The sequence below is a fragment of the Oryctolagus cuniculus genome, chromosome 1 (genome assembly GCF_051225735.1).
Source record: "Oryctolagus cuniculus isolate XC-2025 breed Fujian yellow rabbit chromosome 1, ASM5122573v1, whole genome shotgun sequence".
Taxonomy (NCBI): Eukaryota; Metazoa; Chordata; class Mammalia; order Lagomorpha; family Leporidae; genus Oryctolagus; species Oryctolagus cuniculus.
The window spans coordinates 5441840-5465914 of NC_142867.1; the positions used below are offsets into that span (position 1 = coordinate 5441840).

The window sequence follows — 24075 nt, forward strand, 5'->3', positions numbered from 1 at the left end:
TTTATGCCACGTCCTTCCTGGGGTTTTAATCTACAATGCTTTTTTTTTTTTTTTTTAACAGGTAGAGTTATAGACAGTGAGACAGAGAGAGAAAAAGGTCTTCCTTCCATTGGTTCACCCCCCAAACAGCCGGTGCTGTGCCAATCTGAAGCCAGGAGCCAGGTGCTTCCTCCTGGTCTCCCATGGGGTGCAGGGCCCAAGCACCTGGGCCATCCTCCACTGCCCTCCTGGGCCACAGCAGAGAGCTTGACAGGAAGAAGAGCAACCGGGACTAGAACCCGGTGCCCATATGTGATGCCGGCACCACAGGCAGAGGATTAACCAAGTGAGCCACAGCGCCGGGCCCCTTTCTACAATACCTTTATAACGCATAAATGGCAGCTGTTCTACTGAAGAAGGTCACCATTTTTAAAAAATATTTATTTATTTGAAAGGCAGAGTTACAGAGAAGCAGAGAGGTCTTCCATCCGCTGGTTCACTCCCCAGATGGCCGCAATGGCCGGAGCTGCGCTGGTTTGAAGCCAGGAGCCAGGAGCTTCTTCTGGGTCTCCCATGTGGGTGCAGGGACCCAAGGACTTGGGCCATCTTCTACTGCTCTCCCAGGCCGTAGCAGAGAGCTGGATCAGAAATGGAGCAGACGGGACTCGAACCGGCGCCCACATGGGATGCTGGCACTGCAGAACGGGGCTTTAACCCGCTATGCCACAGCGCTGGCCCCAGAAGGTCACTACTGTAATTTTGGTCAGTTTCCTTGACTAAGGTGTTCGAGAAAGCAGGCAGAGAGAAGGCAGACGGGTTTTTTGGAGCCACTGGCAAGCAGCTGCCCTTGGTCTGGGCTGAGCTCCTGGGGAGCTGCAGTGCTGGCCCTGGGTCTCTGGTTCGCACTTTGGGCTCCTCTGGGTTCCTGTTGAATCTGAGTTCCGGGGGTTTTTGCTTACGTCTGGCAAAGGCAGCACACACCTTCCCCACTCCTCAGGGCTGTCCAAGTCCTCTTTTTTTAGAGGTTTATTTACAGGGCTTGTGCTGTAGTGTGGGTTAAGCTGCCTCCTGCAGCACCAGCATCATGTGGGCCCCGGTTCGAGTCCCAGCCGCTGCATTCTGACCCAGCTCCCTGCTAATGCACCCGGGAAAGCAGCGGAAGACGGCCCGAGGGCTTGGACCTGACATCCACACCCATGTGGGAGACGCAGAAGAAGCTCCTGGCTCCTGGCTTCGGCTTGGCCCAGCCCTGGCCATTGCGGCCATTGGGGAGTGAAGCAGATTCTCCCACCACTCCTCCCTCTCTCTCTCTGTGTAACTTTGTCTTTCAAATAAATAAACAAATCTTTAAAAGAATGTAAGATATATGTATTTGAAAGGCAAAAGCATCAGAGAGAGAGAAAGAGATAATTTCCACTGCTGGTTCACTCCACAAACGGCTGCAACAGCTGGGGCTGGGCCAGGCCGAAGCCAGGAGCCTGGCGCTTCTTCTGGGTCTCCCATGTGGGTGGCGGAGGCCAAAGCACTCGGGCCATCTTCTGCTGGCTTCCCAGTGTATGAGCAGGGAGCTGGATTGGAAGTGGGACAGCCGGGACTCGAACCGGCACTCGGACATGGGCTGCAGGCATTGCAAGAGGCAGCGTACCCCGCTCCCCCACAGCGCCAGCCCCAGACATGTCCAGGTTTTGTCCACCCTGATGTCCACCCTCCTTGCCCCTTCCCAGTGCACCCCAGGCCTCTTGGTGGTGACGTCGACGGGTGCGCTCGGAGGACGGAAGGGAGTGGCTGTGACGTAGAAGGAGGGATGAAATTCACGGGAGATGTAGGGGCCTGCCAGTGGGCCAAGTCCTGGGGTTCCGACCGCCCAGGGCCTGGACCCAAGGAGCACACGCGAGACTCCATGTTCTGCGGGATGGCGGCTCCCTTGGCTGCCCCCGGGGCGGGGAGTAAGCAGCTCTGGTAGTCAGCCTATGGGACTCAGCCAACCCCAGGCTGCTGGGCGGGCTGGCAGGCGCCCGGGATCACTCGCTTCGCACCCATTCCCCGGTGTCTAGTGCCGGCCAGGCTCTGTCTGGCTGCTGGGAAGTGTGCAAGTGTGTGTATGTGTGTGCATGTATGTGTGCGTGTGTGCGTGTGCGTGTGCGGAGTCGGAGTGCCCGTTTGCAATTACAGGCCTCCACATCTGAAAAGCTGCGAAATTGGAATGACTTGCAGCACCACCATGATGCCACAGCAGAAGATCCCGCACCTGCACTCGTGTGGCCGGTTGTGGTCAAAACGTGGACTGTATTAACACGGACTGCATTTGAAATAGCAATAGGCCGGCGCCGCGGCTCACTAGGCTAATCCTCTGCCTGCAGGGCCGGCACCCCGGGTTCTAGTCCCGGTTGGGGCACCGGATTCTGTCCTGGTTGCTCCTCTTCCAGGCCAGCTCTCTGCTGTGGCCCGGGAGTGCAGTAGAGGATGGCCCAAGTGCTTGGGCCCTGTACCCCATGGGAGACCAGGAGAAGCACCTGGCTCCTGGCTTCGGATCAGCACAGCATGCTGGCCATGGTGGCCATTTGGGGGGTGAACCAACGGAAAGAAGACCTTTCTCTCTGTCTCTCTCTCTAACTCTGCCTGTCAAAAAAAAAAAAAAAAAAAGAGAGAGAGAAAAAGAAATATCAATGAACCCTGGGCTTCGACTTGGCTCTCCGCCCCAAGATCTCTCATTATGCAGGTTCAAATATTCCTGGATCCAAAAAGAAAGATCCGAACTCTGGACCGCCTTTGTCCTGAGCGTTTGGAGCGGGAACGCCGAGCTGCGGCCGCGCTGATAACATCGTTACTGATGGTAACGGCACGGGCGAGGAGGAAGGGTGGCTCGCCGGGTCCCGCGACGGCCTCTCAGGAAAGCAGTCTGCTCTGTTTGGGAGATGAGAAGAAAGAGGGAGGCAGGGCTGGCGCTGTGGCCTGCCAGGTAAAGCCGCGGCCTGCAGTGCCGGCATCCCACATGGCCGCCAGTTCAAGTCCCAGCTGCTCCCCTTCCGATCCAGCTCTCTGCTGTGGCCTGGGGAATCAGTAGAAGCTGGCCCGAGTCCTTGTGCCCCTGCACCCGCGTGGGAGACCCGGAGGAAGCTCCTGGCTCCTGGCTCTGCATCGGCCCCGCTCTGGCCGTTGCGGTCATTTGGGGAGAGAACCAGCGGATGGAAGACTTCCCACCCCGTCTCTTCGTCTCTCTGTAGCTCTGCCTTTCAAATAAACAAATAAATCTTTTTTTTTTTTTTTTTTTTTTTTTTTTTGGACAGGCAGAGTTACACAGTGAGAGAGAGAGACAGAGAGAAAGGTCTTCCTTCCGTTGGTTCACCCTCCAATGGCCACCACTGCTGGCGCACCGCGCTGATCCGATGGCAGGAGCCAGGTGCTTCCTCCTGGTCTCCCATGGGGTGCAGGGCCCAAGCACTTGGGCCATCCTGCACTGCACTCCCGGGCCACAGCAGAGAGCTGGACTGGAAGAGGGGCAACCGGGACAGAATCCAGCGCCCCGACCAGTACTAGAACCCGGGGTGCCGGCGCCACAAGGCGGAGGATTAGCCTAGTGAGCCATGGCGCCGGCCATGAATAAATCTTAAAAAAATATTACAAGAAAGAAGGAGGAAGACAGGGATGAGTGACTCGCCCGGGGCCACCCCCCGGAGTGGCGCTGTGACATCCATCGCACTCGGGGGTCTGCTTCTGTGGCCTTCTTCTACAACGGCTCTTACCCTGATAGAAGACCCAGATAAGAGGGAAGCTCCGGCATCCACCAGGAAAGACAGCCGTGGCTTACAGAGCGGGGAGGAAACACACGGTGAGTGAGATGCAAGGAGCCCTCAGAGCTCTGGCTGCCCGGGAGGGAGAGGCGCTGGGGGTGGCAGTTTAGAGCAGTGCATTGTGGGTAGCCTCTCTTGAGGGGTGCAGGAGTGTTCATGGGTGCGATGCAACAACTCCTAGACCTTCTTTAAAATAACGCAGCTGCAGCTGGGAGAAGCGGTGCTGTGTGCAGACGAAGCAGAGTGCCCTGGGTGCTGATGGCCGCGGCCTGGGTGCTGAGGACAGCGGGGTCCATGCCCCAACCTCTCAACTTTCGTGGTTTTGCCATTTACATAATCAGGTGAAGGAGGGGATGGTCACGCAGGCGTCCGGCACGAGCAGCCGGGTCCCTGGCGGCCCCACTGGCCAGGCTGGGAGGCGGAGGGCGGGGCGGGGCTGGGGGCGGACACTGGAGGTTGGTTTTGGCCATGCTGGTGTGCAGACCGACTCGGGCTCCTGCTGGGAGCAGAGGCCTCTGGGATGGGGAGCAAGGCTGGCCCTCCCTCAGGCACTAGCTCCCCCACGGATGGTGAGGATGGGACAGCCTGAATGCGCACACAGGGGCCAGGAGACCCGAAGGCGGGACCTGCCCCGCAGACACTGGGGTTCCCGGGCCCCTTCTCTGCCCTCGTGCAGGCCCGGCGCCTCCCCCAGGTGTGGCAGAGGGGCCAGGCCCTCGTACCAGCCAGCAGGGAACTGCATACCAGAAACCACCCTGAGATCTGGGAGCGGAAACCAACACGGACCTCGCACTCCTCCCCACTCCGGAAGCCGCCTGTCCGGGTCGGGTCACTCGGCCACCTGCGGCTCAGCCGGGGCTGGGCGCTGGGGGCGGGGTCCGCCGCGTGTTCTGGAAGCATCTGACGCGGCTGCCTGCCCAGCGCAGGGGTCCCAGGGCAGGGCAGGGCAAAGCTTCCTGAGACCCAGCCCCCGAGGCTGCCCGCCTCCTCCCTCCACGGGGCGTGGTCAGAGCAAGTGTGGGAGGAGCGGAACAGAGTCCACCTGTTGAGTCGCAAAGCTCCTGGCACCACGTGGCCCCCAGGCGACTCCGGAGCGTCCCTGCGCCCCAGGGATCGGCATCCGACGCCCCCCCCCAGCCAGCGCCCTGCCGCGCCTCCTGTCATTTGCACCCTGGGATGGCCGTGCTGACCTTTGAAGATGGCTTTCTTTTTTTATTTTTTAGAGATTTATTTATTTATCCATTTGAAAGGCAGAGCTACAGAGACAGAGAGAGATGGATCTTCCATCCGCTGGTTCGTTCCCCAAGTGGCTGCCATGGCCAGGCCAGAGCCAGGAGCTTCCTCCGGGTCTCCACGCGGGTGCAGGCCCAGCACTCGGGCCACCTTCCACCGCCCTCCCAGGCCACGCAGAGAGCTGGACCGGAAGTGGAGCAGCTGGGACTCGAACCAGCGCCCATATGGGATGCCGGCGCTGCAGGTGTTGGCTTTACCGGCCAAAAAGGCAGAAAGACACAGAGAGAGAGGTGGGGAAGAGAGAGCACTCCATCCACTGGTCACTCTCCGAAGGCCCACAGCGGCCATAATCGTGCCAGGCCGAAGCCGAGGGCTGGGAACCCGAGCCGCTCTCCCACACGGATAGCAGGACCCAGAACTGCGGCCTCCCGGGATCTGCGTTAGCGGGAAGCCAGAGCTGGGTGTGGAACCCAGGCACTGCGTGTGGGCCGTGGGCGTCTCCCCGGCATCTTAACTGCCGGGCCTAACGCTGTCCACTGGGCCACTGAGAACTGGCCCATCCCCCAGCCGTCCTCACACACCGACCCGGCTGCCAGGAGAGGCGGGGTCTTACGGTCTGGTCTGGTCCAACCCCCAAACCCGAGCAGACCTCCATGACGGCTTTGACCCCGGCGCAGGGCAGGAACCATGCTGCACTTCCAAGCAGAAATCGCATAGGTCAGCACTGCTCCCAGCCTTTTGGGGCGCCTGTCTTTGGAACCCGGCCCCACGGAGAGGCCTTGTGTTGTCCCAGCCAACAGCCCCGGGGAGCCACGGGGTCCTGTCTTCTAGCGGAGGCTCCCAGCACCATGCGGCAGAGAAGATCTACCCCAAGGAGCACTGGCTGCATTCTTGACCCCCAGAAGCAAGGAGAAAACACAATGATCACCACCTCTCCAGTGGCTATCATGTTCAAGGTCACTTTCTGAGCCAAGATGGCTGCCGGAGTTCCAGCTATCACATCTGCAGTCCAGGTGGGATGCAGAATGCAGCAAATGGGACAAAAATGGCCTTCACCAGTACTGCTTCTATGCAGGGAGCCTTGCTGGAGATCCCTCCCAACACCATTGTTTACAGGTCACGACTAGAATTGAGTCAGTCGCGCCTTATGAACAAGGGGTTGGCAATGTTGCCTTCCGCCTGTTAGTGAGAGAGAGAGAGGCGAGAAAGGGCGGCAGCCAGTGGGTAGCTGGTGGCTACAGCGTCAGAGCAGACTGAACGGATTCCCCAGGGGAGGAGCTGGAAGCAGCACGCTGGCCTCCCCACCCGGCGCAGCCTGCATGGTGTCTGGCGCCTACGGCTTTCCATGGGGTTGCTGCTGTGTGAAGAAGTCACTGAGAGAACTCCCTGGACTTCTGCTAACGATCCTAGCGTGCGGCTCAGGCGTCCTCACTTCCCTGGTAACCAGCGTCCCTGGCTCCGGGTCGCAGATGCATCAGAGCGTGGACATTCGGCACGCAGCCACGACGCTACCTGGGACACACACCTCCCCCGTCGGCGCACCTGGGTCCAAGCCTGGGCTGCACCCAACCCCAGCTGCCCGCAGATACACACCCTGGGAGACAGCAGGTGACGGCCCAAGTCCTTGGGTCCCTCCTCCCACGCGGGAGACCCGGCTTTGCCTGCCTGGCCCAGGCCTGGCCATCGTGGGCATCCGAGAAGGGAACCACAGATGGGGAAGTCAGTCTGTCTCTCTGCCTTTCAAATAAAACGAATTCACTGAGAGATGGGCTTGCAGGCCTCAGCCGGCTCCCCCCCCCCCGCCCCCGCCTCCATCCCGCTCAGCTTCCCGCCTCCGATCAGCCACCGCCTGGACCACGCGTGGCCCGCAGGGGAAGTCCCGCCCATTCTCAGCACCCATCTAAGCCCACCATAGTCCTGGCCGCATCTTGTCCTTGCGTGAGTGGGCGCTCCACGCCGGGGCTCGGGGGCCACCCACGGGCTGGGACCCCGCCTCTGCCCCTCAGCCCGGAGCCCCGCCTGCCTGCACACAGGGCAGCACCTCTTCCAGGCCCCCTCAGTGAGGCCCCCCTCTCCGCCTCTCGTGCTCCTTGTCCGGAGCCCACGCCAGCCCGCCCGGGCCTGGGCCTGGCTGCTCCTGGCTCTGCACCCAGCCCGACCTGTCCCATCAACAGCTGTTGAGGAGCTGACCTTGGGCCCCAGGCCACCCAGCTGCAGGGCGGATGGGAGAGGACGCGCCCCTGCAAGGGACCCGCGGCGAGTCCAGCGGAAGCAGCTGCAGGCCACGGCTGGGCAGGGAGGGTCCACCTTGCTCACCTTTCGCTCCCGGGGATGACGAAGCCCATGGTGTCGCAGGGGCGGCCCTGCCCCGCCCTCCCTTACACACACGCACACGCACACGCACGCACACGCACAGGAATGATGGGAGAAGAGCTTCCGTTTCACACCTTTATTTAGTCTGCAGCGTCTCTGCCTCCTCCCCAGCCGACCCCTGGGAGGGCGCGGAAGCCCCCGTGGGAAGGGGAGGGACCCCTCTCTCCTCCCCGGGTGAGGGCCAGGCCCCACTGGTGGCAGGAGCAAGGGCATCGTCCAAGAGGCTGCGGCCAAGGCCAGCGCCCCTCGGATGCCCCGCGGCCCCAGCCCCGTGGCCATCAGGGAGGTGGAGAGAGCAGAGAAGTCCGGGGAGCAATGCGAGGACAAGGCCAGGGCCGTGACGGGGCAGGCGTGGGCTGGGGAGCGGGGCCGGGGAGCAGGGGCAGCTGGACAGGGAGGGGGGTGCCGCGGGCGCCGGGGAGCTCGGCGTGGGCGGCGGCAAGGCTGTGCTCCAGAACCAGGCTCCCGGGGGAGGGGGCTGCACCTCGGGGTCGGCCCAGGGCCCAGGGCAGAGGCGAGGGGGCTGGCAGGGAGGGGCCAGCAGGGGAGGTGCCTGGGAGCTGCGGGCAGGCAGGCGGCGGGGCCCAGGCTGCAGGCCCCACCAGTTCTTCAGCTTCCGGAAGGCCAGCCCGGCAGGGCGTGGCCCCAAACCACCACTGTGTGCTTCTGGGTTGCTCCGGGGCTCCTGCTGTGGCCTCAGCCCCCGCAGGGAAGAGCCCATCAGCTGCGGGTCTGCCGCAGGCAGCGGCTGTCCCCAGGACTCCTCCCCTGCCCTGTCTTTCTGGAAGCTTCCACCCCTGCCCAGTGTGGGAGCCCCTCCCCGCCCCCGCCGGATGGTGCGTTGTCGCAGGGAGTGCCAGGTGGTGGTGGTGACGGAGGGGAGCCATGCTGGGGACGCTTGTCTCAACCTAGGCCGCGTCCACTCCCCACAGAGGGCCCGGGGGTCCCTGCCCCCCCACCCCACCCCACCCCACCCCCACCCCCGGCAGTGGCCGGGCGCTCGCCCTCCTGTTGCGGACACTTGCTCAGGCATCTAAGCCGCCCCCCGCCCCGTGGGCTGGTGGGGTGGGGGCTGCTCCGGCAGGGGCGGGGGCTCAGAGCGGCCCCTGCCCATCCCCCCGGCAGCCGCTGTCCCCGTGGACGATGAGCACCGGGAAGTACAGGGCGTCCTCGTAGCTCGGCGGGCTCTCCAGGGGCTCCGTGTCCTCTCCACGGCGCCCCAGCGGCCCCCCGCTCAGGCTGCGGAAGACCCCCGGCGTGGCGCGGCCCCCGGCCCCCAGCGAGAGGCGGCTGCGGCTGAAAGGCAGGCGGGGCCCGCTGGGCCGGGCCGGGGGCAGCGAGTTGCTGCTGACCGAGCGCCGGCAGCGCTGGCAGCCGCGGAGGTAGGCGCCCGAGCCGGCGCCCATGACCACGGCCTCCGAGTAGCTGGGCACCAGCTGCCGGTTGGAGCAGATGTGCCACTCCAGCTCGGTGAAGTCCACCGTGGCCACCCGGGCGAGCGGCGGCCCGCTGGGCGCGGCGCCGGGCGGCGGCGAGCTGGCGCCGAACAGCTTCTCCACCTGGTAGTGCACGTGCGCCGTGCCGTAGGCGGCCACCACGCGCAGCGGCCAGGACAGCGTGGCGGCCGACACGAGCCAGAAGACCCAGGCGCGCGCGTACCAGGGCGGGCTGCGCGGGTCGGCGAAGACCATGAGCGACTCGCGGAAGTCCACGTCTTTCAGGTGCATGCCCTCGCGGGCCTCCAGGTAGTCGTCCAGGCCCTCGTTGGCGCTGAAGAAGCGCGCGCGCTGCGTGAGGTACGAGGCCTCGGCCTCGGCGCTGCCGAAGCTGAAGCACTTGGTGAAGCGCAGCCGCGTGGCCGCGTGCTCGGCCAGGCCCACGAGCTCCTTGGAGACGTCGCGCACGCCGTGAGCCGAATAGTCAAACTCGCCGCGCGCCGTGCGGCTGTCGGCCCGCTCGTGGTACACCTGCGTGGTGGTGTAGGCGTCGCCGTTGCGGTAGCGCGTGATCTGGCGCGTGCGGCGCACGTAGTGGTAGCTCGTGGCCTTCCACCAGACGCACGGCGGGGCCTGCTGCAGCCGGTGGATCAGCGCCAGCACCGTGCCGGCGTCGGTGCGCGGCGCCTGGCACGAGCGCACGTGACAGTGCCAGCACTCGGCCAGGTAGAGGAGGTAGAGGAGGGAGACGAAGGCCAGCGGGATGTACAGGTAGCCATCGGAGCAGGGGCTGGCCGGGTAGGTGGGCGGCGGGCCGCCGGCGCCGCGGGCCAGGGCGGCCTCGGGACCCAGGACCAGGCGCGGCACCGTGGCCAGGCGGCACCAGGCCACCACCGCGCCGCAGGCGTGGATGAGCAAGGTGAGCAGCAGGCACTTCCAGTGCGACTCGCGGCACAGGGAGCTTCCCAGGGACTGCTTCAGGGGTCGCTGCTGCGGGCGGGCGGAGAGAGGGGGCGGAGTCAGGCTCGGGCCTGGCCCGTGGGCACGGGGGCAGCGGCTCGAGAGCTCTCCCGGCCCTGCGGTTCCAGCAGCTCCCGCGGCCGCCGCGGGGCTCAGGCCGGGCCCACCTGCCCCGAGCCGGCCCTCCTCCGTGCGCTGCCTTCTGCCCGCGGGGGCCATTGGGACAACAGACCCAGCTCCCGCGAGGGCCGAGGACGCACACGCACACACGCCGCCCGCCAGAACGCGCGGAGCGCGGGCCCTGATTTCCTGGGTGCCCTCGGCTGTCTCCCCGCCCTCTCTCGGCCTGGACGCCTGCTCCCGGTGATGTGCCGCGGGCCAGGTGGCAGGCGTCGGAGGGCTCAGAGCCCCAGCTTGGGAGCCCAGCTGCCCAGAACCCCGGGCCGCTGTGGGCACATCCCTGGTCCTCCGGCCACCTCAGTTTCGCCCTCTGTGCACTGGGTGGCGCCGAGGAGTCAGTGGGGAGGTTTAGCACAGGGCTTGGGTGTGGGAATGAATGCAACCATGGTTATCCTGGAACTCCTTCCCTGGGGAGGGCGGGAGGGGGAGAGCTGGGAGGGGGAGCAGATGGAGGGCCTTCCTCCACTCCCCATCTGCAGGGCGGGGAGGCTGGGCAGCAGGGGCCACTCCCTGGTCCACCCTCGCTGGCAGGGCTGGTGGCCTGGCCGGCCACACACACACACATGCACACACACACGCACTGCCTGTGGGGAGGGGCTGGGGAGAGGCGAGCTGAAGGGGGAGAAGGAAGTGGGAACAGTGGAGGTGGGGTAAAGGGGCGCCTCTTCTACGGCAGCCCCACCAGCCTGGGCAGCCCCATCTGCCATCACCCACCTCAGGCGCACACCCTGCCCCCTCCCCACCTGCACGGGCCAGTCAGATGCACACGCCCCGACACCTGTCCATCATCGAATCACTGACCGCCCCCGCCCCCCCCACAGGTACAAGCTGCCCATCTCACCTGCCCCGGGAGCACCAGCAAGGTGCACAGGGACACACACCTGCCCCACAGGCCCATCCACTGCGGGACACTCACACTCACACACTCACGTACACACTGAAGCCCAGAAACACACCAGACCCTCAGCTGTCCACAGTGCACCTCGCCCCTCCCCCACCCCTGCTGCAACCTGACACCCACACACACCCCACTCCATGGGGAGGACCCACCCACAGCAGGACACACGCACACACGCACACACACCACTGGGTGAAGAGCCAAGGGCCACACCAGACCCTCACTGCACCACCGGACCTGTGTCTCCCCCAGGTTAGGGGACACACAGCCCCCTGCAGAGACCTCACCGCCGCCCTACCCCAGCGGCTCCACCAGGGCTCCCAACCCTGCACGCCCTCCTGCCTAAGGCTGACCAGGGGTCGTCCTAGGGGTCCCAGCCAGCAGAGGGGCCCTCAGTCCCCAGGTGGGGGAGAAGGGGGAGGGGGCCAGAGGCCGCCTGCCTCCTCCCGCTTCTCCCTGCCCCCACCCGCGGGGCTCCGCCACTGCTGCTGCATTGCAGGCGCCGACCGGCACCTCGTGAGCCGCCGGGCAGGGCTGGGGGCCTGACCCCGTGGCCCTGGGCGTGGGTGCGGGCGGCATCCCTGGCCGCGCTGCGGAACGGGGCGCGTGGGGGCCAGGCGCTGACGTCACCTCCCGGGCGCTGAGGTTGAGGGGTGCCAGGGTCAGGAGTCGCCCCCATCCCTCTGCCCTGCCGCTCGATTCCGGCCCCCGCACGGGCCCCAAGGCCCAGGGACCCCCGGTGGGGCGCAGACCACCCCGATGACGTCACTGCCCAGAGGGACCGGGACCTCCCTCCCGAACCCTCCCCCGACACACCGCGGCCGCCCCAGCCCGCGCCCCGGCCCCGCCGCCCGGCGCCGGTACCTCCTCCCGCAGCGGCTCGCCGTCCGGGATGAGCGCGGGCACCTCCCCGCCGTCGCCGCCGCCGCCCTCGGGCATGGTGTCCTGGCTGCTTGGGCGGCCCCGGCCCGGGCCCCGGGCATGATAGGGGGGAGAGCGGAGGGCGGCAGCGCGGCCCCGGGGGCGTCCGCTTGGCTCGGCGGCCGCGGAGGGAGTGCGCGGAGCGGGAGCCGGGCGGAGCGCGGCGGCGGCGGCGGCGTTGGCGGCCGCGGTGCCCGGCGCCCCGCCCTCCGCTGACCCCGCCCCCGCGGCACCGGCGGCGCCGCCGGCAGCGCCTGGCACCGCACGCGCCCCCGCCCTCGGAGAAGCCCCGGCCCGCGGCGGGGCGCCCGGGTCCTCCCCCGGGCCGCGCTGGCCGGGGCGACCTTGGGCGAGTCCTCGCTGTCTGGCGCCCGCCTGTTTCCCGGGTGCAAAATGGAGAGAACCCTGGAGGGGGTGGGCGCCGGCGGCCCCACGTCTAGGGAGTAGGCCCGAGTCAAGCCCACCCAGACCCCAACCCGGGACCCCACTTGTGGAAGGGGCCAGTTACAACCCAGAGCGGGCTGATGGGCCGCACACGGTGGACAGCGGCGCTGGGCTCGCTTAGGGCAGGCGGGCTGGCGGCTGGGGCAGGGGACCCTCGGCTGTGTGGCCTCAGTTTTCCCATATGAGAAATGGGAACGGAAAGGTATCAGATTCGACTCACAAGCACTCCATCCAGCCGCGCAGGGCAGTGGGCCTGCCCTGTGCGGGATGAGCGCCTCCCAGGGACAGTGCACGGCCCCCGTGCTGCTCCTTGGCCCTTCGGGGCCTCAGATCCTCCCAGGTGTGTGCTCCTGGATCTGGGCCTCCCCCCAGCAAGGCAGTCGGGGGGTGGGACACAGGGAGCTGCCATGGCTGGGTGGGTTCTTTGGTTCCGTTCCTTGTGGGTGTTTGGGTGAAGGGCAATTCAAAGGCCATCTGGTGAAGCACCCTCTTCCGCACATCTCAAGAGGAGGTAACTGGGGGCCGGCGCTGTGGCGCAGCAGGTTAAAGCCCTGGCCTCCGGCGCTGGCTTCCCATGTGGTCAATGGTTCAAGTCCTGGCTGCTCCTCTTCTGATCCAGCTCTCTGTTGTGGCCTGGGAAAGCAGTAGAAGATGGCCAAGGCCTTGGACCCCTGCACCTGCCTCGGGGACCAGGAAGAAGCTCCTGGCTCCTGGCTCAGATCAGCTCAGCTCCGGCCGTTGTGGCCGTTTGGGGAGTGAACCAGCAGACAGAAGACCTCTGTGTGTGTGTCTCTACCTCTCTCTGTAACTCTGCCTTTCAAATAAATAAACTAATTCTTTTAAAAAGAGGAGATCACTGGGACCCATCCAGGCTTCCAGCCATTTACTTACTTCCAGGGCACAGATGCTTACTGAGTGTCTTCTATATGCAAGTACAGAGCAGGAGTGTAGAGCGACACAGACGCAGGTCCCGGCCTCTTGAACGCACGCCCAGCAGAACTGGGTGTGCTCAGGGAGTGTCCAGAACCAGGCTGCTGACCCCTGTCCCTCTGCGAGAGAGGAGCCGAGCCGACTTTTTTTTTTTTTAAGATTTGTTTATTTATTTGAAAGTCAGAGTTACACAGAGAGAGAGAGGCAGAGAAAGAGAGAGAGAGAGAGAGAGAGAGAGAGAGAGAGAGAGAGAGAAAGATCTTCCATCTGCTGCTTCACCCCCCAGTTGGCTGCAGCCAGGAGCCAGGAGCTTCTTCCTGGTCTCCCACGTGGGTGCAGGGACCCAAGCACTTGGGCCATCCTCTACTGCTTTCCCAGGCCACAGCAGAGAGCTGGATCGGAAGTGGAGCAGCCGGGACTCGAACCTGAGCCCATATGGGATGCTGGTACTGCAGGCAGTGGCTACACCTGCGACTCCACAGCGCCGACCCCTGAGCTGACTCTTTAAAAGGTAACTAGGCTGGCACAGCTCTGGCCGTTGCGGCCAACAGCGGATGGAGAGCTCTCTCTCTGCATGACTCTGACTTTCAAATAAATAAACCAACATTTAAAGGATAACCAGGCTTTGGGCGTGTGGACACGAGAGCAGAGGGCACCCTGGGAGGAGGCGCTGTCTCAGCAAAGCCGCCGTGAGGGGACCACGCGAGCTGTTTGGGGGTCCGGGTCACCGGCATAGCCGGACACTAGGCAGGTCGCAAAGGCGCTGATGGTGCCCTCCAGCAAGCCGCGGCTGGAAGTCTGTGCGATGGCGGCCCCTGGGCTCTGTCTCCGGGCAGGGTGGCAGCGGTCAGAACCTGGGTTGGGAGGAAGGGGCCCCCTGAGGCCCACAGGACCGGCGATGACTCAGGAGTTCTGGCTGCAGCTCAGGAGACGGATCAGCACACCTGCACCCCCAAACCGGCTGGACCCTGAGCGAGGCTGGACAGGCCGGGGGCAGTACCCCGCCCCACCTGCACCACCCGCAGTGCGCGGGAGCGCGCGGCGGAGCCCTCGGGCCCTTCCAGCGACGGGCCCCGGGGGTCTGCGCAGGGCGGCGGGGGCGGGAGCGCATGTTCAGCACCAGACGGTGGACAGCAGCCCTCTCGGACAGGAGGCGTGGGAGGCGGGAGGAGGCCGCATCACGGGGCTCGCCCGGCCGGGTCTGCCGAGGCTCCGCTCCAGGGTTGGGTGAGACGTGGGGGACAGGGCAGGAAAGCGAACCCGGACAGGGCGGGGCGAGGCTTGGCCATTCCCTCCCGGGCTGCGTCCCGTCAGCGAACTTCTCTGCCCTGACGCCGGCCGCCGCTCTCCGGGTGTAGTCGTGGCAGGGCGAGCGTCAAGTGCCACACTGCGCAGGCGCGGAAATAATTCCCAGCACCTTCCCGCCTATTGGCTGCTCCCCGGGGCGAATTAGCAAGCCCATTATCCAATCCGAGAGCGCCTCGGGTCGCTCCGCCCACCTCGCTTCCGGAAGTTAGCTACTGCCGAATTGGCTTCGGCAAGGGCACGCCAGTAGCCAATTAGGAGAGGGGGTGGGAGAGTCCGTGCAGCAGAAGAGCCAATGGCAGGCGGCGAAGGGTGACGCTAAGGATATGGCGGCCGAAGTCGCCCAGCCCGGGGACGTGTCGGGCTGCCGGCTAGCCTCGGTCGGTGCCCGGGGAGCGGAGCAAGTGCCTTATTAGTGTTCGTACCCGCCAGGAGGCACAGCAGGCCCTCGGGGAGCGCGAGCGTCGCGGCCATGGCTTATCACTCGGGCTACGGAGCCCACGGTGCGTGGGGTGCGGGGCGGGCGGGGCGCGGCCTGGCCGGGCCGGCCGGAGGCGAGCCCGTGAGGGAGAGTGGCGGCCGAGTCCCGTGCGCGGGGCGAGGGTGTCCGCCGGGGTCCTGCCCGGCGAGACCCCTCCACTGCGCCCCTTCGGGCCGGTGACTGCACAGCTGGGATCAGGGTGCCGGGCACCGACGGGGTCCGGCTGCAGACTTCTTTTCCCTACCGTGACCCTGACCACTGCCCAGGGCCTCCGCGTGGCCAGCTGTCGGCTTCCCCACTCGTGCTCTGGCAGGGACGCCCTCCTAATGATGTCCACATAGCCAGCTTCTACCCGCTCCCCGCGGTTCAGCTCAAATCACTTTACTTGCCAGGCCGCCGGGAATGCCCGGGCGGCCACCACTTCCCGGCGCCGCCTCAGCGCTCACGGCTGCTTCTCTGGTCAAAGATTCGTTTTATTTATTTGAAAGGCAGAGAGACGGGGCAGGGGCGGGGGGGGGATTTTCCATCCTCGGGTTCACTCCCCAGTGACCCCAGCGGCCAGGGCTGGGCCAGGCGACAGCCGGGAGCCTGGACCTGCATCCGGGTCTCCCACATGGCTGCAGGGGTCCGAGTACCCGAGCCATCTTCCACTGCTTTCCGGGGCGTATTAGCAGCGAGCTGGGCACCCCGCACGGGCTGGGCGTGCCGCAGGTGGTGGTTGAACCCGCTGCACCGCCACCCTGGCCCCGGCTACTTTTCTGTGTTTAGCGAAGGATCTGTCGCTAGAGTTCTGAGCTAGCGGCCCCTCGCCCAGCCCGTCTCCCCAGTGGGTTTCCTGGTGCCCCCAGGACGCACGCGGGGCTGCCCAGGGTGGTTTGGGCTCAGGCTTGGTATCTGTCAACCTCGGGAGCTACCTCCAAACCTGCAGGCTCCAAGCACAGGGTCCGGACAGCCCCAGATGCCCCGGCCCTCTTCGACGACACGAGTGGCGGTTACCCCAGCCAGCCCGGGGGCTACGCGGCCTCAGGGGCCGACGTGGCCTTCAGCGTCAACCACCTGCTCGGCGACCCCATGGCCAACGTGGCCATGGCCTACGGCAGCTCGATCGCGTCCCAGGGAAAGGACATGGTGCACAAGGAGGTGTGGCCTGCCCCCGGGGCTGGGGGGGCGGGCATCCTGGCCAGGGCTGGGCCTCGAGCCTGAGCGGCGTGCGGCGTGCCCAGCGGCCAGGCCCTGGGCCCACAGCCTGCTCTCTGCCCTCCCAGCTGCACCGTTTTGTGTCCATGAACAAACTCAAGTATTTTTTCGCGGTGGACACAGCCTATGTGGCCAAGAAGCTAGGGCTGCTGGTCTTCCCCTACACGCACCAGGTGAGCCCCCCCCCGCAGGTGGGCGGGCCGCTCTCCCTCCTGCCACGCCCAGACCTCAAGCCCCTCCTCTCCTCTCTGTCAGAACTGGGAGCTGCGGTACAGCCGCGATGTGCCTCTGCCCCCGCGGCAAGACCTCAACGCCCCTGACCTCTACATCCCCGGTGAGCCTCCGCCCGGCTCGGGACTGGGGGTGCGGGGGGGTTCTGGAGCTGCTCACGTGGTTTGTGTGGGACTTGGCGGGGGCAGGAGGGCGCTGCCCCCCTGTGCCTGCAGGGCCCCTCTTGGAGACCGTGTCGCGGAGCCCTGGGTTTCCTGCAGCTCCCGCGATGGGAGCTGGAGACGCGGCGTGGCGCCGGCACACGGGGAGCGGCAGTAAATGTTAGCTGTTCCCGTCCTGCGCCATACCCCCTCCTCCAGGAAGCCCTCCCTGCCTCCCTGAGCCAGTCATCGCCCCCTTCTGGGTTCCCACTCGGAGGCACTGGAGGATTTCGAGGGCGCACAGCGTGGATGGGGCAGGGCTGGCTCTGGGCTCCAGGTGCCCACTGGTGGGGGGCCCGTCAGGTCCAGCGCTCCCAGGGGGCTCAGGACGGACTGGCGAAGGCTGCGCTGAGGCCTGGTCCCTGGCTCTGGGCGCTCCGGGAGCCCTCAAGTTACCCTTGGCGTTGGCCGTGCTGTGAAGGCAGCCGGTGCTGACCAGATGGGGGCTGCGGCGGGGCCGTCCCCATGGCCCCTGTGTTGGCACAGCCCGGCCTGCCCGCTGAGCCCGCGTGCTGCTCCTGCGGGGCCGCCAGGCTGACCGTGGTCCCTGGCTGACGCCTCCCTCTGCTCTCGGCAGCCATGGCCTTCGTCACCTACGTCCTGCTGGCCGGGATGGCGCTGGGCATCCAGCAAAGGTTGGTGCCTGCCCCGCCCTCCCTCCGGGCCGTCCCCGCCCCAGGGGGCCGCGGCACGAGGTTCTGACGGCCCCTCCGCCCCCTCCGCCCGCAGGTTCTCCCCCGAGGTGCTGGGCCTGTGCGCCAGCACGGCGCTCGTGTGGGTGGTCGTGGAGGTGCTGGCCCTGCTCCTGGGCCTCTACCTGGCCACGGTGCACAGCGAGCTGAGCACCTTCCACCTGCTGGCCTACAGCGGCTACAAATACGTGGGGTGAGCGCCCTGCCCCGGCCCTGGTGTGGACAGGGAACCCCGGGGCCTCAGGGCCGGTCTGAGGGCGGGCGGGGCCGACCCTGGGGGCCAGCAGCCTTGTCTCCCCTCCCCCCGCCAGGATGATCCTCAGTGTGCTCACAGGGCTGCTCTTCGGCAGCGACGGCTACTACGTGGCGCTGGCCTGGACTTCGTGTGCGCTCGTGTACTTCACGGTGAGTCCGGCCCGGCCCGGCCCGGCCCGCCCCCTGCCTCCAGGGGCGCTCCTTGCGGACCGCAGCCCTGGGCCCCACCATGCCCCGCCTTCCCTCCCCTCCAGGGGCGCTCCTGGCGGACCGCAGCCCTGGGCCCCGCCCCGGCCCCGCTTCCCCACCCCTCCAGGTGGACCGCAGCCCTAGGCCCCGCCCCGCCCCCTGCCTCCAGGTGGACCGCAGCCCTAGGCCCCGCCCCGCCCCGCGTCCCGCCCCCTCTCTGCTCTCCTCCAGGTGCGCTCCTAACGGACCGCAGCCCTGGGCCCCGCCCCGCTCCCTGCCTCCAGGTGGGCTCCGGGCGGACTGCAGCCCTAGGCCGGGGCCCCGCTTCCCCTCCCCTCCAGGTGGACCGCAGCCCTAGGCCCCGCCCCGCCCCAAGCCCCGCCTCCTCTCCGCTCTCCTCCAGGTGCGCTCCCTGCGGACCGCAGCCCTGGGCCCCGACAGTGTGGGGGCCTCAGCGCCCCGGCAGCGCCTCCAGCTCTACCTGACCCTGGGAGCCGCCGCCTTCCAGCCCCTCATCATATACTGGCTGACCTCCCACCTGGTGCGGTGACCCCGGCCCCACATGGCACTGATTTTTTCCGAACATTGAAAACGTGGTTTCCTTGACTTTGTCCGACTCTTGTTCCTGGGGCTGGGGCGGGGGCGGTGCAGCCACCTCTGGACCTCTGCCTTGCCCAGGGGCCCAGGCTGGGGGCTGCCTAGGCAGAGGGGGAACCCCCCCCCCCCTGATACTGCCTGGAAAGGCAGAGGAAGGGCTCCAGCAGCCGAGAGGGGGGAGCCGGAGTCTGGTGCATCGGGCCCTGGTGGGGTCAGGGTGGCGGGCTGAGGCCAGCCGTCGGGGATACAGCTCTGGGCTGGTCCCGACGCAGCCCCCCAGGGCTTTCAGGAGCAGGACTGGGCCCACGTGTTTGCAGTAGTTTATTCGTGTTTTGTCACAAATGACCGGGGAGGGGGTGCCGGACTCCTCCAGGTGACATAGAAAGTGGGTCCAAGGGGCGGGGTGGGGGCGGGGCAAGTGGAGAGCTTGGGGGGAGGGCAGACTAGGGATGGGGCTGCCCCCTGCTGAGCCCGCTCATTCCCGGTGTGGGTGCCCCCCCACCTGCAGGGGGAGCCTCAGGCTGGGGTCGAGGGTGGTGGCCCAAGGTTTCCCCGAAATGGACAAGGCCGGAGGTCCCGCCCCTCACAGGACTGCCACGCCCAAAGGCTGGCAGAGGAGCCCCGCCCGTGTTTAGAGCTCTGCCCAGCCCCAGTCCAAGGGCAAGGGCTCTGAAGGCGGGGGGTTCCCGCAGCAGCAGTTTGGGGGGGGCTGGAGAGGCTGGGGGCACCAGTGCCCCCTCCCTCCCCAGGGCTGAGGCCTCCATGGCCAAGGGGCAGGGCTGGGGGTGCACAGGCGTCCGGTCCGTTCTGGGCTTTGCTCCCTGGCCGGCTTCCCCCTTAGAAACTCACCAACGTATAAACCATACTGCAGGGAGAGGGAGCCGGGAGCCAGGCCTGAGCGAGCCGGCCCCCCGCCCCCACCCCGTGGCCGCGTGCCGGGGCGGGGCTCACCTGTACAGGTAATAGAAGAAGGAGAGCAGGTAGAAGGCGAGTTTGCACCAGGACTCCTTCTGGCAGTAGCTGAGGATGTCGGCGTTCATGATGGAGACCGCGTCGTACATGACCTCAGAGCCGTCCGCGGGGCGGTGGAAGTACCTGGCAGGGGCAGCGCCTGAGTGCCGCCCGCCAGGGCAGCCCCCCGCCCCGCCCGCCCGCCCGGCCGCCGCTGCCCTCACCTCCAGAGGTGGTAGAAGAGGAGGGGGATGTTGAGGCCCAGGGTCACCCACTCCGCCGCGCACAGGAACATGAGGCAGAAGAGGCCGTGGATGGAGTACTCTGGGACCACCAGCTGCGGGAGAGACAGACCCGCCTTCCAGGGCGTGGAGGGGCTGGGCTTTGGGGCCCCGGCCTCGCCCTCGCTCCGGGCTGGCAGAGGGCTGAGCCAGGCCCTGCGGCAGCCCGACACTGACCTTCCTCAGGAGACAGCAGATGCGCTCGATGTTTTTTAAACGCTCGCGCTGTAGGGGAAGAGCAAAGGGCCGCGATGGTCGAGGCGAAAGGGCCGGCGCCGGGCGCTCCCCGCGGGCGCGTGGCCGCCAGGGGGCGCCAGAGCGGTCCCTACGGCGCTGCTGGCGCGGCAGGGAAGCAGCCGCGCCGTCCCCATGGCGACCGTCACCATGGGGCCTTCACCCGCGTCTCCACGGCAACGGCCCGGAGCCTGGCAACCGGCGCCCCGCCCGCAGGAACCCGAGCCCCGGAGCCCGCGCCAGGTGTTCGCTCGGGGCGGGGACAGAGGAAGGGGCCCGGCCGCGCACCACACCCGGGCTTCCCGCCCCTCGCCCGCATGCCCACCCACGACAGAGCGAAAGACAGACGGACGGACACACCTCGGCACAGCACATGTATCACTTACTGCCCGCGCTGGGTTCCCCTGGTCGATAGGGTTCTTGAAGTCGGTCCGCAGCTCGTCGAAGGCTATGATCTGGGGGAGGGGCGGGTCCTCGTCAGGGTTGGGGTCGCAGCTTGTGGCCTCTCCCTACCCGGCCCTCTGGGGACTTGGCCAGAAGCCGCTTGTGGCGAAAGTGGAGAAGCGGGCCCAGCGAGAGCAAGGCCTGGAGCAGCCCCATGTCGCGATCCCCAGCTCCGGCCCCAGTGTCCGTGTGCACCCCCTTGCAAAGCCTCCCCAGACGCGGCCGCTTCTCTGCTGGGCCCTGTGCTGAGCGCTGCGCTGCAGGCATGGGGCAGGACTCTGAACGCATCCCAGCCTGTGGGGGACGCGGGCTCAGCTTGACCCGAGTGGGTGTCTGGTGGCAGTCCAAGCAGCGGAGCAGCAGGCACAAAGGCACAGGGGGCGCATTCGGGGAGTGCCAGGGTTGGCGTGAACGTGGGAGGGGGCGGGGGAAGGAAGGAAAGCTAGTGTGGAAGTTCAGGCAGAACGGTGTCCTCGGAGGGCAGAGCCAGTGCGGCGGGGAGCCACGGAGGGCAGCCGCGGGGGCCACGAGGCAGCTGAGGGTCGGGCTGGCGTCTTAGGCCGAGCCGGCCCTGGCGCTCACTCTGCCAGCAGGCTCTGTACTGACTCACTTAATGCTTGCAACAGCCTACTGACACAAGAACCGGTACGATGATGGGTTGTGGAAAACAAAATTTAGAGGTGAGTTTATTCGGTGCAAAGAACTTTCGAAGTCCATGCAGAGTTTCTGGAATAAGATGCCGTCTCTGTTCACTTTGTGGCGAGCCCTGAGTTTCAAGACAGAGAGGTGAAGCGTCTTGTCCCAGGCCACACAGCTAGCTAGTGCTACGCCAGGATTCCAGCCCGGTCTGACTCCAGCCGTAAAATCCCACTTTGTGCCCACAGAGGGGACCGCTCGGGCACCAGGGGAGCCGCCCGAGGTGTCTGGGGGGGTGAGTGGGGGCGCAGATGGGAGGTGTGCGCAGCTTCGTGGCCGGGAAGTGGAGGCAGGGAGCCCACGGCCTGGCAGATGGCAGTGTCCTTACAGGTGGGCAACTCTCAAGGGCAGCAGGGTTTGAGGGGATGATGGCCCGGGGCCTGGGGGGACGGGCTGTTAGCAGAGCCCCCAGGAAGCAGCAGGCCCACCACCCCCAGGCATCCCAGACCCCAGACGCTCGGAGGGAAAGAACACTGGCTTCCTGGGGGGAGCCGGAGCCATCTGGAGCTCCCCCCCAACAACTGACTCTGGGCGGCCGCCTGGCTGACAGGCGCAGCGCGAGGGGCCAGCAGGGAACGGAAGGGTGCCGTCTGTCTGCCCCAGAGCTGGCACCACCAGCAGCCGGCGGGTGTCGCGCCTCCCACCCCCCAGGCTGCCTGGCGCTGACTCAGCACACCCCCCCCCCCAGCCCGGAACAAACAATCCCCCACAGTGACAGCTGACACACGTCACTCAGCACCAGGGTTGCCTAGCGACCAGCCAGGCCTGGGCTGCATCTAGGGTCCTGCCCTGGAAGGTTCTAGTTCTTACCAGGCTTTGGACAGAGGACCATAGCTCCTGGGCCCTGCCCCGCTCAGCAGGCCTCCCTCTGGGCACTCTGGGACCGACTAGCCTGCCGCAGCAGTGAGCACGCAGCCCGGCTGCTAAGATCCCCCAGCCGGACGGCCGGGCTGCCACGGGCCCGGCTTGTAGTAAGTGCTCCATAAGCGGTGGGCGGATGAAGCCGGCACTCGGCCCTCCCTCCTGGTGCTCGCCCCGCCGGCCCGATGCCCTCCGAGCCCCCCAGAGTCTGTGCAGACACAGGAGGACACGGGACCCCACAGGGTGGGGAGGGGTCCTCCGTGGAGCTTCCTGAATTCCGGGAGCCTTTCCCCCAGGAGAAAAGCTGCACCGGAGCCTGTGGCTCCCAACTCCCTCCAGTCCCTGGCCCCTTCCCCCAGGTTTGTCCACGGCCCTGGGATGGGACAGGAGACCCAGAGGTCCAGAAGGGAGGGGGAGAGGGGGGATGGAGGGAGGGGGAGAGTAAGAGAGAAAAGCCAAAGCCACTGAGAGAAGCAAGGAACAAAGGCAGAGGACAGAGGCATGGGGGGGGGGGTGTGTTCAGAGGGCCTGTGGGGCTCTCTGCTCACACAGTAGGGGTGCAGGGCCTACGGAGCCACGGAAAAGAGAAAGGCGGCAGGGAACGGCCAAGCAGGCCAAGCAGACGTGGGTCAAAAGCACTGGCGGCAGTCCCAGGAGGAGAGGAGGTGGGCGAGCAGGAGGGAGCAGGTGAGGCGAGGGAGGGAGAAGAGGGGTCAGGGAGAGAGGGGGAGAGGTGAGGACTCCCACAGGGGACGTGTGAGCACAGCGAAGAGGAAGAGCCGGGCAACCTGGCAAGCTGGTGGGGGTGGGGCGGGGCGGGGAGGGAGGGCAGTGAAGGGCTAGGGCCTCGGGATAGGAGCTGGAGCTGGCTGAGGGGAGGGGACAGAGACCCGGGGAGCTCCAGGGGTACAACTGGACATTCTGAAGCAGGGGTGAGGGCAGCCCAGAGTGAGGGACAGAGCAAGAGGCTGGGAGACAGAGCAAAGTGGGGGCAGGGCTAGGAGAGAAGCCAGAGGGCGGGGGACTCCAGGTGCTCGAGGGGGGGGGCAGGTCTGGAGCGGCTTAGAGCCAATCGCTGCTTGGTCAGGGAGGGGGCTGGGAAGGGAATGGGTTAATAGGTTCTGAGATATGTGGGTCCTGTAAACAGATGCAGTTGCCATAGCAACGGGCTCCATCACTCTGGCTGGAAAAACCCACAAAGAGTGGGGGGAGCAGTAGACAGACAAACTGCTGGACGGACAAATGGGGGCGGCTGGTTGCAAGGAGAAGAGGAGGAGGACAAGAAATAAAGAATTCTGCACCCCTCCCCCAACCCCCGGGCTGCACGGGGCAGAAGGGCAGGGGCCAACCGACAGACTCACAGACACGCGGGGGCGGCGGCGGGAGGAAGGGGGGCCCCCAGGAAGGCGACCGACGATGGGGGTGTTAATGGGGGCGAACCGAAGCCGACCGGTGGGGGATAGCAGAGAGGAGGCTCCAAGTTTCCCCAGGCTCAGAGGCCACCCGCCAGGCCCCCTCCCGCTCCGCGCGCCCCCGGCCCCCCACCCCGCCCCCAGCCCCAGCCCGGCCTTACGTGCCAGATGACAAAGAAGATGAGGGAGGCGCACAGCACCAGGGTGAGCATGTAGCAGAACGCGGCGAAGGTGAACGCCATGGCCCCCGCGCCGGGCGGCGGCCCGGGGGGCGCCAGCGCGGGGCCCGGGCGCAAGGGGACGCCCCCCCCGGCCCGCACTTAGGGCCGGCCGGGCATGGCCCGCGGGGCTCGGGGAACGCGAGCGGCGCGGCCGGGACCGGGGCCGCGGGGCCGTGGGGGGCGCGGGGCGCGGGCCGGGGGGCTCGGGGGGCGCGTCCGCTGCCGGCTGCCCCGGCCCCGACCGCTCATCCTGCGATCCCTCGCCCGCGGCTCCCTCGCTCTCCAGCCCGCGAAGCCGGCGGGGCGGAGCCGGGGGCGGGGCCGCCGTGTGCTCGGCCTCGGGCGGGGCTGGGCGCTGTGCTCCCCTCCGAACCCCGGGCACCGCCCCCTGGCTCCCACCCCGCGGAACCCCGGCGGCGCACCTTTAGGAACAAGCAGACAGGGACGGAGAGCGAGGCCCGCCGGCCCCAACAGCCACCCTGGGTCAGCTGGCTCGGACGGGTACACACCACGCCTCACCCAGGCGGGAGCTTGGACTGAGGCCTTCAAAGTGCCAAACACTTGTCACCGTCCCAGTGGGCAAAAGCACTTGGCCTGAAGCCACAGAGAAGGGATGGCACCGGGGACCCGGGCCAGGTGCCAAGGGGCAAGCCTGCGGCCCCCCGGCTCTGATGCTACCAGAC

The 24075-nt window shown here is 66.8% G+C and overlaps 3 protein-coding genes across 6 annotated transcripts; 1 reads left to right on the forward strand and 2 right to left on the reverse strand.

Annotated features, from left to right (window-relative positions):
• Positions 1-8350: 8350 nt before the first annotated feature.
• On the reverse strand, positions 8351-11977 carry TMEM151A (transmembrane protein 151A). Its single transcript, XM_051841498.3, has 2 exons — positions 11715-11977; positions 8351-9802 (listed from the first exon to the last, which is right to left on the reverse strand). The coding sequence occupies exons 1-2, from the start codon at positions 11787-11789 to the stop codon at positions 8471-8473; spliced, it is 1407 nt and encodes a 468-aa protein (XP_051697458.1). The 5' UTR covers positions 11790-11977; the 3' UTR covers positions 8351-8470.
• Positions 11978-14764: 2787 nt separating this feature from the next.
• YIF1A (Yip1 interacting factor homolog A, membrane trafficking protein) lies at positions 14765-18301 on the forward strand. 4 transcript variants are annotated; one of them, XM_051841494.3, is made up of 8 exons: positions 14765-14953; positions 15860-16071; positions 16197-16301; positions 16384-16462; positions 17137-17194; positions 17289-17444; positions 17563-17656; positions 18099-18301. In XM_051841494.3, exons 1-8 carry the CDS (start codon positions 14923-14925, stop codon positions 18243-18245), a joined length of 882 nt encoding a protein of 293 aa, XP_051697454.1. In that variant the 5' UTR covers positions 14765-14922; the 3' UTR covers positions 18246-18301. The 4 variants fall into 4 exon arrangements, with proteins under 4 accessions (XP_051697454.1, XP_089175426.1, XP_051697455.1 ...); XM_089319300.1 differs by having other exon boundaries at positions 17602-17656; XM_051841495.3 differs by lacking the exon at positions 17289-17444.
• Positions 18302-18600: 299 nt separating this feature from the next.
• On the reverse strand, positions 18601-23553 carry CNIH2 (cornichon family AMPA receptor auxiliary protein 2). The gene is made up of 6 exons (XM_051841496.3): positions 23333-23553; positions 20145-20213; positions 19702-19749; positions 19468-19580; positions 19244-19387; positions 18601-19157 (listed from the first exon to the last, which is right to left on the reverse strand). Exons 1-6 carry the CDS (start codon positions 23411-23413, stop codon positions 19130-19132), a joined length of 483 nt encoding a protein of 160 aa, XP_051697456.1. The 5' UTR covers positions 23414-23553; the 3' UTR covers positions 18601-19129.
• Between the last annotated feature and the right edge of the window lie 522 nt (positions 23554-24075).